Source organism: Ostrea edulis, chromosome 6 (assembly GCF_947568905.1).
Source record: "Ostrea edulis chromosome 6, xbOstEdul1.1, whole genome shotgun sequence".
Taxonomy (NCBI): Eukaryota; Metazoa; Mollusca; class Bivalvia; order Ostreida; family Ostreidae; genus Ostrea; species Ostrea edulis.
In genome coordinates this window covers 63,656,717-63,670,673 of record NC_079169.1, presented here as the reverse complement: position 1 = coordinate 63,670,673, position 13,957 = coordinate 63,656,717, and the positions used below count along the sequence as shown (strand labels likewise).

Below are 13,957 nucleotides of genomic sequence, written 5' to 3'. Positions count from 1 at the left end.
GGTTAAAACTGGTGAAATAATGTACAACATGTCGTACAACCTCATAAATACGTACGTGCGATGATTTAACAGCGGTTTTACAAGGTGAAAAAAAATGTCTCAATTCGGACCATACAATTTTAATGGTAAAATATGACTAACCTACGACCGAAACCGAAAACTAGCTTGTGTGACGTCACAGTGGCCAGCAAGAAGTGATTTAAAGTGATCCTCTGGTCGAAAAACAACATTATGAACCTGCTCACTTAAGGAATAAACGAATATATTATAAAACACGAAAGAAACACAGTGATAATGACAAAAATGCTCTGGGCAGCCAAAACACGACCTTGTCTATTCGAAGAGAGATTCGAGGTTCCTGCTTCCGGTGAAAAGGGAGAGGACGCCCTGGCAATTCGCCCATTACAATTTAGATACCCAGTTTCACTACATATTCATGAAATCATAAACCTATTGTTTACTTGATAGTGTTATATACAACAGAATGTAAACATAAACATATACCTGCACCCGTTTATCGCAATCTACGACTATTTTGAACCATTGACATTGACAAGACACATGAGGATGGAGCTACATGTAACTCAAGAGGATTTACCTCAATTTCATGACTATTGGTTTCTAATATATTTGTATATGACATTTTTCTTTTTATCGCGAAATAAGTCTTATACAAATATGCTGATGACAATACACGTACTTGTTTTTGGAAGGAGTTTTCGTATGATTAATTGATTACGGTTTTACGCCGTTTTGGCAATATTTCAGCCATTCTAAGGCGGTTAACTAATTGAAATATGTTTGGTTTCCCTGACAGACCACAGTGAGTCTACTCTTTTTCGAAAATCAGGGAAACGATCTTCTGCGCGCCAAGGGGGTTGTGATCATTGAAACATGTATATATGTGAAATATAATTTTTTTAAAATCATTTGTAAGTTTTGTTTTGTGGCATGCATGAATTTATATCAATTGAGCAGTACGTGTACATATCGATCATTTTATTGAATAGGATACAAGCTTTATTTCCTGTGAAGATTATGATTAAGTAGCTTGTATGTCATTTGCATTTTATTTGATATATTGTCAAATATGTCAGATTATAATGTAGATACCATGGTTAAATTTGATGAGAAGCGTTATATTGGTCAGTTGTGGAGTACAGGGATGTTGTAGCTGTATTAATATTTTCGTCATTACATGCGTACTCATAAAATGTCGGTGAAACTCATGTTGCACACATCCTGTTTTTATACATACCGTGTGAAGCTACAAGAAAGGTGAAGATAATGAACATAACTCCTGTACGCAATACAAAGAGAGTTGGGCAAACACGGATCCCTGGATATACCAGAGGTGGGATCAGGTGCCTAGGAGGAGTAAGCATCCCCTGTTGACCAGTCACAGCCGCTGTCAGCCCTATATCTTGATCAGGTAAACGGAATTATCCATAGTCAAAATTAGTGGGCCAAGAACGGCCTAACAATCAGTATGAAACAAGTCAGACAGTATTTGACTCAATGCTAGGTTGTATTGGCAAACTATATTGTTATAACGACCATAGAATTTGCGAAATCCTGACTTTAAACGAGACTGTTGAAACGCCTGTACCTTCAACTTGTTTGTCAGTAGCTTGCCTCGGTTTAAAAACTGATCATACGCAGAACAAGCTCTTACGTATCGTATCAGTTAAGAGATATAAACACCATATGCAGGTGATAATGGGATATTCCTACATAAATATGAGAAGTTGACGATGGAGAAACTGAAATCATCCCATTTATCATAAAGTTGAGTTGTTAGTTTGCCGTTAAATATCTACTTTCAATAAAATATCTAAGTATGAAGCAGAAGTGGACGACTCGGTGGTGTCTTTTATTTAGAGTTCACAGGGATATATCGAATCGACATATGAATGAAAGTAACTTGCTCCTCTTGTAAGAATAGAGACAACTTGGACAGGACCTCTATTACATTTGTACGTCAGTGATGAAGTGAGCAAAATGCTGCAAGTTGTAGTCAAGTAACATCTTCAGAAGACCACCTGCTTTTCCTACTGCTTCATTTTTCCTTGTAATAGTTTGTGTTGTGTTTGTGAGCTTTAAATTTAAATTTAGCATCATTATGAAACATCATAAGACATAAATTCAATAAATAAAATAATGACAAAATTGTTTCTATTCAATCATATGCAAGGTTTCATAGATTAAAAAATAATACATAACTGTTTGTAAGTTACTGACTATGGCAGGATAAACATTCCATAGGTTGTTAAGGGCCCGGAGCCAATGGGGGCCTGTTAACTCCTATTCTTGTAGGAATTATCTGCTTAGTCTGCAGAACATCACATGATCTTTTCAAGTCTGCTCTATTCAAAGGACTATTTTTGTAGTACTAAGAAGTAATAGAGATCTGACAAGAGTTCTTCAATTTTTACATGAATGGGATACTTTGATAGTGCTTCTTTGTATGCCAACTCCAACCGATGAGCATGACAGTGTATTCCAATAAGAGCTGGCTGCTGGGTAGTAAGTTTGGCAACAACACCATTTTTCTTTCCTAGACAAAATAAACCAAATGTTAATTTATATCACTGCCATTCAATTAGCAATGGGAAGTACACTGCATATAACAAAATAATATAAGTAAATTGTTGCCCGGTAAACAAGTTATAGTAGATCTTACCTGTATTAACGGAAGCACCATCTGACCCAAATCCAACCAGTTTTTTTTAGTAATCAGATAAATCCAGTAACTCTAAAACTTTGTTTATGGTTCCGAGTATACCATCAGCATCTGCCTTTTCTACAGTTGTGATGCCTAAGTAAAATAAAATTACAATTAAGTTATAAATACAAAAATCAAATGTGATTATTATCTCATGAAAAGTAATGTAAATCAATTGCCAGTTTACCTGCAAACCATGTCTTGAATCCCGAGACGCTCGTTCGTCAGTTATGATAGATAAAAAGGGTGCCTTCTGTAGATAGGCACCAATTTTTGATCTGGAATGTTTGGCGATGAATTCTGAAAATATCTGGGCTTGTTTGTCATTCCTGTAGGTTTTGCCAACATCCAGTTCTTTTTGTTCGTCTAACTCTAGCATCCATTCAAAATCAGTGAACGGGCGTCTCATTTTCACGAGGGCATGGACGTTTCGGAATAAAATAGTTAAGCGGTTCACCACAGATTCGTTCATTTTCTCCACTGTCTTTTGAGCCTGAGATGATCCAGCTTTGTTTCTTTCCTTATCTGCTTACACACTAAGTTTGTGCAATGCACAAGATTCGTGATATTTCACAGCTTCTAAACGAAAGTTGTCGCACCCTACCACAAAAGAACTGTTTTTGTCCGAATTGGTATGCGAGTATTTTCTGCAAAGGGCACAGAACATGGCTTCATTTTCATACAATAACCAGCCCCTGCCCGCCTTCCAGTGTGGCTGAAAGGAACGGGCGCGTTTCTTTTCATACTCACGATCTCTATCTTTTTTTTCTCTTGAAGTTTTTCTTTTTTCTGTTTTCTCACTTCTTACAAACTCCCACAACGTGCATTGTGACGCCATTTTAAATTCTTCTTGTCTTGCTCGGCGCACTCGACACACCTCGGCCTATTACATCTAACTTTGATGTAGGGTATCGTAATCAGCCAAGGCTAGCCGAATGGGCTCAATGAGATTCTAATTCGATATACCTCGGATAAGATCATTAAAAGGTATGTGAAATCTATATTTAGTTTTCAGGATCCCCTGATAACTACCGAGGAGTCTCAGGCGTGCATTTAAAATTAAAAAAGTGGGTTTTCCCAAATGAAGTTAAAAATATATCACCAGTCCGGTCGGACTGATCGGGACAAATATCAGTCAGTCCGCCAGGAAATCAACAAGTCACAGACTGACGGACTTACGTTAATTTCGAGCCCTGCTTTAAACGAGACTGTTGGAACCCCTGCACCATCAACTTGTTTGTCAGTAGCCTGCTTCGATTAAAAAACTGACCTTAAGCAGAACAATTTGCGTATCTAATCAGTTGAGCAATATAAACACCATATGCAGGTGAAAATGGAATATTGCTACATATTAAAATATGGGAAGTTAACTATATAGGAGTTATAAAATTGATCACTGTTCTTTATCTTCACTTTTTCATTATGGTGTTAAGGGATAATGAGTAGTAATAAATGACCAGTAATTGCAAGTGTCAGTGGGGATTCTATAAGTGACAGTGTTTGGCAAGTGTAGTAAATTGCCGATCCCATTAGCGTTTCTCTCTCTCAGTAAATATGATATAATTACTAAACAAAATACTATATATCAACATTATTTTGTACATATATATTACCCAAAAAAATCAAGATAAGTAATAGTTGCCATGTTGCGATTTAGTCAAATAGTCGTCCGATTTAAAATGTGCTCTGCAAACTACAACATAAGTTGACGGAGTCCAGCATTGAAAACGAGTTTCACCACGTTTAATTGCGTGAATCCAGGTTTTTCTTCTTAACAAGTCTGATGGAAATACATGACCACCCTTATTACAACAATTTAGCACACAACAGCAAGGAACGTTCCGGGCATGTTTCACAAGCATATGTTTGACAGCAGATTGTTAACGTTTTCTTCGATTGGTAACTACAGATAAAGCGCGAGGATATTCCGATACAGGGCCGTGTTTGACTGTGGCGCCCTCTAATGGTTATATAACCGGAGCCAATGCCTCATTCTATGAAGGAATTTTCTAAGCACCTCTTCAATGCATAGTGGCAATCAAGACAATTTGAAGCATTAAAAGTCAGTATTCCACATAAATGGGTGTTGCTGTGCTAAGAATTTAGCGAAAAGTACATATGCAGACAACAGGAAGAAACTCAAAGTGGTCATTGGAGTTATGATCAAGCCACCTTACAGCAGACTGTAGCCTGCTATCGTTGTCAGGAATGTGAAGAACCAATGCACGAATCATTCGTTTTCGTTTCTGAGGATCATAAACATGACTATCATGCCGTTCACCACTTTACGAAGTTGGTGAATGAGCTTCTGTTGTCACGCGGGCTTGCCATTGAAACACACAGTTTTCTGATGGAGCACCAACACAATACAAAAATAAGATAAACTTTGTAGACATTGGTTTGTGCCAAGAAGAGTTAGGATTTCACTTTAAGAAGCATTTCTTAGGATTTAGGCAGTGAAGGACACATGAATGACCCATTGTCTTAGACCTGTAGCTCCATATGTCATAACATGAAAGGAAAGGAGCTGTTTCTATGATGTGTGTAGATGTATCAATGGTATATGTGAGGAGAAATGCAGCAATGAATTGCTGACAGGAAATTGGGTTGTTCAAAATATTTCCTTTATAAGACGGACTCGACAGGATGGTGCAAATAGAACTGTAACAGGTATGTTTGTGAAACGAATTTTCCCTGAATATACAATGTATTTACTTTTTGAAATCACACTAATCAACATGTATTGCAGCAACTATATCATATCATTAAGTATATGTGAACTGTAAAATAAAACTATTTTATACATGTAGGTGTATGTAAAGCATGCATATTGTTTATAATTGATTTTAGAAGCAGAGAATGAAGATGTTGGAACTGAAGATGGTGACATTACAGATGGTCAAAATGAGGCTAAAATCACAAATGTGGGTGAAAATATAGAGTGTGAAAAGGGGGATAATGTCATGGTCAATGTAAATCGAGATGACGTCACAGATAAGCATGACAACACAGAGAGTTTACAAGGTAAACTGCAGGACAAAATATTACAATTCAAAATTACTCATTCACTCTTTATAGTGGTAATGTCTTCAAAACCAAACATTTAACTATATGTTACTTGACGTCCAGTAGGATACTTTGTCCATAAGTGCTTATAAGTGTCATTTCATGATCTTGTATGGTGTATTTTTACATGTAACATAATTCACACTGCTCTTTACAGTTAGTCAGCATAAGGATAACACAGTTGGTCAGATGGTGTATGACCTTGAGAGTTCAGTTAACACCAGTGACCTAAGTGATATCATAGGTGAGATCTATAAAACAAAGTGATACCTATTTGTTATTTTACTTCATGTGTTACATAGTAAACCAATTGTGAAATGCGGAAGAGTTGATTAAATACAGAAATAATAATTTCAACCAAAGCAAATTCCTTATCAATTCTGATAAACAAATTGATCAATACACCATTGCAGATGTATACATTAGTGTACACGGTACATATATTTTTTAAAATATCAGTTGTAGAAATTTTCCTGGACGAAATTCATTCATATTTGAAAGATCTTTCATGTGATTGAACTAGTAGGCGAGCAACTGGTGAGGTTGGACATTACTTAATTATTGACTTTTTATTTAAGTTGATAGACTGAATCCAGACATAGAACCTGTTATTAATAGTGATCTGAGTGGCATTCTTGGTATGTTAATGTAAAATAATGCATTCACTTATCAATTATAAAAACCTGATAAACATATGAATTCTATTTTTTGCCTACAAATCCAAGATTTTCAGTTTTGTCATTTCATACATATAATTTATCCATTGTATAACTGTTTCAATTGTTTTCTAAAATAATTTATATAACAAATGAAATGTAAAGATAAACGAACAGTGATCAATCTCATAACTCCTGCTACAATACAAAATAGATAGTTGGGCAAACACGGATCCCTGGACACCAGAGGTGGGATCAGGTGCCCAGGAGGAGCAAACATCCCCTGTCGACCGGTCACACCCGCCGTGAGCACTATATCCTGATCAGGCAAACGGAGTTATCCGTAGTCAAAATCATTGTGTCAAGAACGGCTTAACAATCGGTATGAAACACGTCAGACAGCATTTGACCCAATGATAGGTTGTATTGACAAACCAGATCGTTATAACGACCATAGAATTTGCGAAATGCTGACTTCAATCGAGACTGTTGAAATCCCTGTACCATCAACTTGTTTGTCAGTAGCTTACCTCGATTTAAAAACTGACTATACGCAGAACAAGCTCTTGCAGAGTTTGATGACAAAATGGATGTTTTAGTTGCTGAGGGCATGGGACAAGCATCATCTCCACAAAGTTTCGATACAGAGCTCATAATTCATTCTGGTCAGCAAACAGAATACAGGTACATTCGTATGAGATGCGATGGCAAATTTGTGTTTGAAACAAGCTACCTGATGCGAAAAAGTCTTTATAAATACCGGAATGCAATTGCCTTCCACTTCACACCAATTTGTTTTTGAAATTTAGTGACAGGAAAAGTGTTGTCTCTCAATCTTCTCAAGCTGTAAAAACTTTTTTCTCTTAAAAAGGCAGGGTCACTTTGTTGATGTTCACTTGGCCTCTGACAAACGGAGGAAGCGGTTATATGTTGCCGAGGTATACAAGATATACAGTTTGAGTCTGAATTTTTCATGGAGTTACTAAGAAAAAAATTGTTATGTTTATTTTGACTAATTTTGTCTTTTAATTTGTATGCAGTTTCCCTTATAGATTTTTTTTTTTAATTTGCTAAAATTAACATGTTCATTCTTTCATTTTTTGTACTTATATACTTTTCTATTGAAAGCTTGAATTGAAAACACCTTTTATCATTATCAAAGATGTTATTTTTCACATTGAGAGTTGTTTCATAGATGATCTCTCCTTTTCAGATCAAGGAAGGTTGTGGGGTGAATACCTTCTCCAATTTATGCAGTGGAAAGGAGACAAATTTTTTTTGGCCCTCTGTGGATGACTTCTCTTGAGAGCCGTATGGTAGCATACATTGACTTTTGCCAATACCTCGAGAAGACAGTTATTTGAATTTTAAAACATTCACACTCACTCATACAATCTAAATTTTGTATTGTTGTTGCATTGAAATAAATGTTTTTCTTTCCACTGAGAATTGTGTCTGCGTTACATCCATACCATGATAGTTTTGCTATGACTATTTCACAAGAATCGTACTGCTATCTTAAAGTAACAAAGTCATAGCGGTAAAGATGTCTTCTTATGAAGGTAAAGAGAGTGACTGTTTCTCTAGTGATATCTGTCATAATTTTGTGGAATAAATCAAAGCTGAAAAGTATGAAAGTAACGGTGTCTGAAATTCTTCAAGCTGACTGCAAGGTTTGCAATATTGATTGATTGATGTTTTCCGCCACACTCAACAATTTTTCAGTTATCTGGTGGCGCCCAGTTTTTATTGGTGGAAGAGAGAACCCAGATACAATGTACCTGGGAAGAGACCACCGACCTTCCGAAAGTAATCTGGGAAACTTTCTCACTTACCGGCGCGAGTGGGATTCGAACCCGCGTCGACAGAGGTGAGAGAAAAAAAAAGTTTTTAATCATTTCTTCAGAAGATATCTTAAAAGTTGAATTACAGATTTACAATAAAATTACAGTTATTGCTGCAGTATGTTTTTTTTCCATTTAGACACCATGTTACGAGGGCTGTTCGATATGTAATGTGTATTGTACCACAGCGTGATAACGCTTTCACGATTTCGTGGATGATGCTACTCTTGAATATAATTTAAAACTTATAGTCATTTCAATAGAGTCAGTTGTTGGCCACTGTTGTAAAAATGGTTGAGAAACGGGTTGAGAATATTGAAGAAATTAGAGCTAATATAAAAGTTCGCACAAAACTCAGTCATTCGGTAATGCGGATTTTTACTGAATTGGGGGAAGTTTATGGGTCTGATAAGGTATCTTATGAGACAGTTCGTAGGTGGAGAAAGAAATTTCTGACTGGCACAGAGTCCGTCAAAGATCCAGCAAAATCTGACCGACCTGTGACTGTGACAGGCAAAGCAAATGTCTCAAAAGTCAAGGAAATAATTGAAAGTGATATCAGATACACGATTCGTAATATTGCCAAAGCTGTTGGCATATCGCTATCGCGGGTTCATATCATTTTGAAGCATATTTTGAAAGTACGAAAGATTTCTGCCAGATGGATACCGCATATATTGACAGATGACCAAAAACGGGTATGAGTACTTGTAAACCGCCAAGCAATTGCTCAAAATGTTTCCCAAATTCAATCAAAGACAATTGTTACTGGTGACGAAACATGGGTTCACTATCTCGAACCAGTAAGAAAAAGTGGAAACAAAATAGGGCTAACTAAACACGGTAGAAGGCCTGTAGTTGCCAAAAGGACCATAAGCACAAAGAAGGTTCTTTATTGCATATTCTTCTCATGTGATGGTATAGCCGTACAAGTTACAGGTCAGTATGTATTCCTTTTGGGAGTTCTGGGGTTGACGCTTCATGTTTTCATACAGAATAATATTATAAATGTTGGCACCTTTCCTTATTGCATACATGTACTTCAATTGCACTATCTACATGTAGATTGATCGATTGCATCTTGTTTAACGAGATTCGAACCCCGACCTTCCGCATGCTGTAACTTGTACGGCTATACCATCACATGAGAAGAATATGCAATAAAGAACCTTCTTTGTGCTTATGGTTCTTTTGGCAACTACAGGCCTTCTACCGTGTTTAGTTAGCCCTATTTTGTTTCCACTTTTTCTTACCGAGATGTGATACTGAAAAAATTCACATCCCCGCGCTACACCGATCACGGTCCCGCATGTGGCATTGTACACGGTGAACGCCGTGGTGGTCTAGAGGAAGAGCGTTCGCCCCGCATGCGGAAGGTCGGGGTTCGAATCTCGTTAAAAAAGATGCAATCAATCAATCAATCTACATGTAGATAGTGCAATTGAAGTACATATATGCAGTAAGGAAAGGTACCAACATTTATAATATTATTCTGTATGAAAACATGAAGCGTCAACCCCAGAACTCCCAAAAGGAATACATAATAGAGTTGGATATCCAACACCTGTCGTGATACGGAACCTCAATTTTGAAGATTTCAAATGAAATACCCGCAACTCACTTCTTTTCGCTAGGGAGCAGTCAGTGATTTATATCCTAAGTTTGATGCACGCGATGTACTAGCGGAGCTCAAAATCAAAACCGCACGATTACAGAACGTACGCTCTTACGACAGGTTTACTACCGGTTCAGTGGTTAAGCGTTCGCTTCGTAAACGCGAGGTCGTGAATTGGAGCCCGACTCATGCCATGGTCAGGTCAAACCTAAGACTTAAAAATAGGTAGTGATTGCTCCTTCGCCAAACGAGCGTTTAGAAGTGAGAATCACGGGTCTTGTATGGCCTTAAAAACGGAGGTCATGTTGTCGCGGCAGGAGTTAGCACGTTAAAGAACCCTCCTTGCTACGACCCGAAGTGCTAAGCATAGGTCTAAATTTGTGGTACGTCACCTTCTGGTGACGTCTCAATACGAGTGAAATTTTTTCGACGAAACGTAAAAAACCAACCTTGATGATACTTGTAACTCAGTGACCCATGTATTCAAATAGTATACATTTATATAATCTCATATTCTGAAACAACTCGAAATGTTTTTAATATTTTGTGATTCATGGAATTTTTTTTCCATCCATTGAACAAAAAATAATGAAGTAAAAAGAGAGTCCAAAATTATAATTAGTTATTTGTAATTGTTAGATTACTTCCAAATGTTGTATTGCGTTCAGTGAAAGTGTTTTCAGTGACGTTCCCATTAAGAGATAGTGTCGCGTTGAACTGCATTTCCGTTGGTTCTTGTTCTGCAGTTGTGTTGTACATAACCTCCAATGTTGGTGTAGATGGTGTTGTTTCCATGGATTCTGTGATACAGTACGGAGTCTGCGAATGGGTATATCCGTAAAACTCTCCATGAAACATTGTGTCGACATCATATCCCATACCAGTACAGTTATCTTTGCTGCAACGGTCTTTGAGGAACGCCTTCTTTTTGCACGAACAGAATAAAAACTTACAATCGGATAAAATTGATTCAGTGTAGAGTTGAATGGAACGTTCGTGACTGCAGGGAAAGAGTTTATGTAATTCTGAAAAAATATAAAGATACATGTATTGTTTGTTGGCCAAATATTTGAAATAACTGAAATTTGAGTAAACAAGCGAGATAAGTTTCTTTATGCCACCCGCTTAAAATTCTATTTATTTGATTTACACTATATATAAAAAAAGAAACAGTTGAAGAAAACCTGTCTTTCAAATCAGCTCTCAAAATCCAAATGAAATAAAATCTAGCTATAAATCATCTTCACAAGTCAAGGGTAATTGATAACGAATCAATAACCCTTGACTTGTAAAGATAATATTTGATAATCATAGTATTCATATGCAAACATCTTGATGCATGTTCAATTAGAATGTGAAGCTAACGAACAGTGATCAAGCTCATGACTCCTATAAAGAAACCAGAGGTGGCATCATGTGCCTAGGAGTAAGCATCCTCTGTCGACCGGTCATATCCGCCGTGAACCCTATATCTAGATCGGATAAACGGACTAATCAGTAGTCAAAATCAGTGTGTAAAGAACGGCCTTAATTGGTATGAAACATACAGCATTTGACCCAACAATTGCAGGTGGTATTAAAGAAATTCTTCGTATGAAGTTGAATTCTGAAACCCCAGCGTTACAGACAGACAAACGGGGTGGACAAACTCAAATAGATACAAATAAGAGATAAAAATCGCGGTGTAAGAATTTACTTCAAATGAACCAGATTCGTCATCATGATTCCGAAGTGCATTTAAGATACATGTACATATATATGATAATCATACTGAAAGTTTCATGGAGGTTTTTAATCTTTCAACATATGTTTCGACGCCATGTTTCCGAAATATTGAGGTTTGTTTCTTTTACAAACAATATTCAACCCGAAATAAAAGTATGGGCATATTAATTTACAATTAATTTGTAGTCATTTAAGAAATAAGCTTCATTTTGAAAATGCATGAGGGGACGGTATACATGTACGTCATGAAACGCTTGTAAACGTGCTGCATGAAAAATATGCTGGCGTGAAACATCTCAATTAATTTCTTATATAATCATTCTACATTCAATTCTGTCGGAGTTCCCAGCTGTGAAAATTGACGAACTACTACATGTATATGGATTCTAACGCGCATTGTTCACAACTGCAAAAAAAATAAATAAAAAAAATAGAAATGTAAATACATATTGACATTAGTCTGGGCAGCATTCTCTTCATTTCTTCCTTTATGTATGCGCCAGTGGTATACAATTTTCCTTAGTGTACATGCATGCATATATATGTATGTAAATGAGGGACTGTTGTATGTCATTGTGGTGTATTGACATACCTTCTACCTGCAATCTCGCAATGCTATCGGCGATTTTCAAGACAGACTGATTACACCCAGGCTGTATCTCTCCGCCATTGGGGAAAAAGTCGATATCACCACAGCGTTTGTTCATCCCAAGACCTATTCATAAAACAGTACACAACAAATTTCAACAGTAACTAGTAAGCTAATTGTTAGCGAACACTTTAAAAAAAATCCTCACTTAATAAAACGCTGCACCCAACTAACTAAATATGGTGTTACGCAACTAAAATATTAATTTAAACACAGGCACTCCAGATTTTCAGATGGAATAACTGTTCCAGGGACTCCTAGAATACTTTTCGTTAAAACAAATATCTATCAACTGTGAATTCATTAGTGAAGGTTTCATGCTTCTACGTGTCATAAGGTTTTGCCAAATTCTGTCATTTGTAATGAACCTGATCTTTCAAGGTCAACGTTTACTGATCCAGTTGGTCCACTGTCAAAATTGTTTGGAGAATTTACGCTAAAATACTTTATATTAATGCAATAAGTCTTTTTATTGCCCAGTAACTCATTAATTTGCTTCTTTCTTTCCAAAATCCTCTCATCAATAAAATCACCATATCTTATCCTCCTCTAATGAATAAAAAGCCTGAAGAACAGTTTGTCGTGTGTTGCCACCTTTGTGACGTTTAATAATTTGTTTGAAATTCTCAAAAGTATTATTAACAATGTCATATAATTTTAACAGACACAAAATGTAAATATGAAAAATAAACCAATTTTGTAAAGGGAGATAATCCAAATTTCCAGTAATTAAAACTTAGACTTAACCGAAAAATTATGAAAATGGGTCTGAAAACGCTTTACAAATTTCAAATAACAACAAAAATTGGCGGAGGAGGGGCGGAAGGAGGTAACTCACAAACTTGAAAAAACGTCCGTCCTCCAAAGCTGTAGGTGGGAGAAGAGGCAGAGTGACGCACCGCATGGCCGGAATTTTAATTGTTAGAATCTGATTGGTCAATCTCTGCCTGTCCTCAGACACGGGACAAAATAACCATCATCATGCTTAACTATACAATATCTCAGACTATGCCATAATACTTTCCAGTTTGGGCGTAATCTCTACCATTAGGGACTCCATGAATATAACTGACTTGCAGCAGATTTTGGTAACGATTTTGTATCTATCTTTGACTGCTTGGGAGGAGAACCAGAAATGTATATTTGCGCAAGATCTCGTAACGCAACGCAAAGGTTAAGTAGGAAGACTGTTTCGTGAAGTCGAATGTCGTGGGCTATAGAATGCAGCCTTTTTGAACCGTTTTAAGGTTGTAAAGGCTTTGACTGGCAGATGAATAATAAACGAAATAATGTAAATTGGTTTTTGCACAGTAAGGTGTAAATGCATAATGATTATGATTTTTTTTTTCTATTTCAACATTATCCTTTTTCGTCTTATGTTTATCCCTGCCTTCTTACTAAAAGCAGATATCGGTTATATTCTTATCATTATTCTTAATTTACACCAGTGTTATATCCTTAATAAATGTAAATATCATTATGTTACGAGTAAAAGAATATGTTTCTCATTGTTATATAATTAAATTATTTGTGGGGCGGGGGGTATCTATGATGTAAGCAAACTGGAAATTAACCCCCCTAATCACCATTCTATGGAGATATTAACCCATCATGAATATTTCTAATTAACATTTTGATTGTCTTATTATGTACCATAATCATCTGCTAGGTTGTAAT

At 36.5% G+C, this 13,957-nt stretch overlaps 1 protein-coding gene across 1 annotated transcript in view; it reads right to left on the bottom strand.

The window, feature by feature from the left end:
• Nucleotides 1-10,366: 10,366 nt before the first annotated feature.
• Nucleotides 10,367-13,957, bottom strand: part of LOC125647305 (pancreatic triacylglycerol lipase-like) — a 29,809-nt gene continuing 26,218 nt past the window's right edge. Inside the window, exons 5-6 of the mRNA XM_048873988.2 lie at nucleotides 12,224-12,346; nucleotides 10,367-10,931 (exon numbers count right to left, since the gene is read on the bottom strand). Coding sequence (XP_048729945.2) covers nucleotides 10,525-10,931; nucleotides 12,224-12,346 — 530 coding nt within the window. The 3' untranslated portion in view covers nucleotides 10,367-10,524. The remainder of the gene's footprint in view (nucleotides 10,932-12,223; nucleotides 12,347-13,957) is intronic.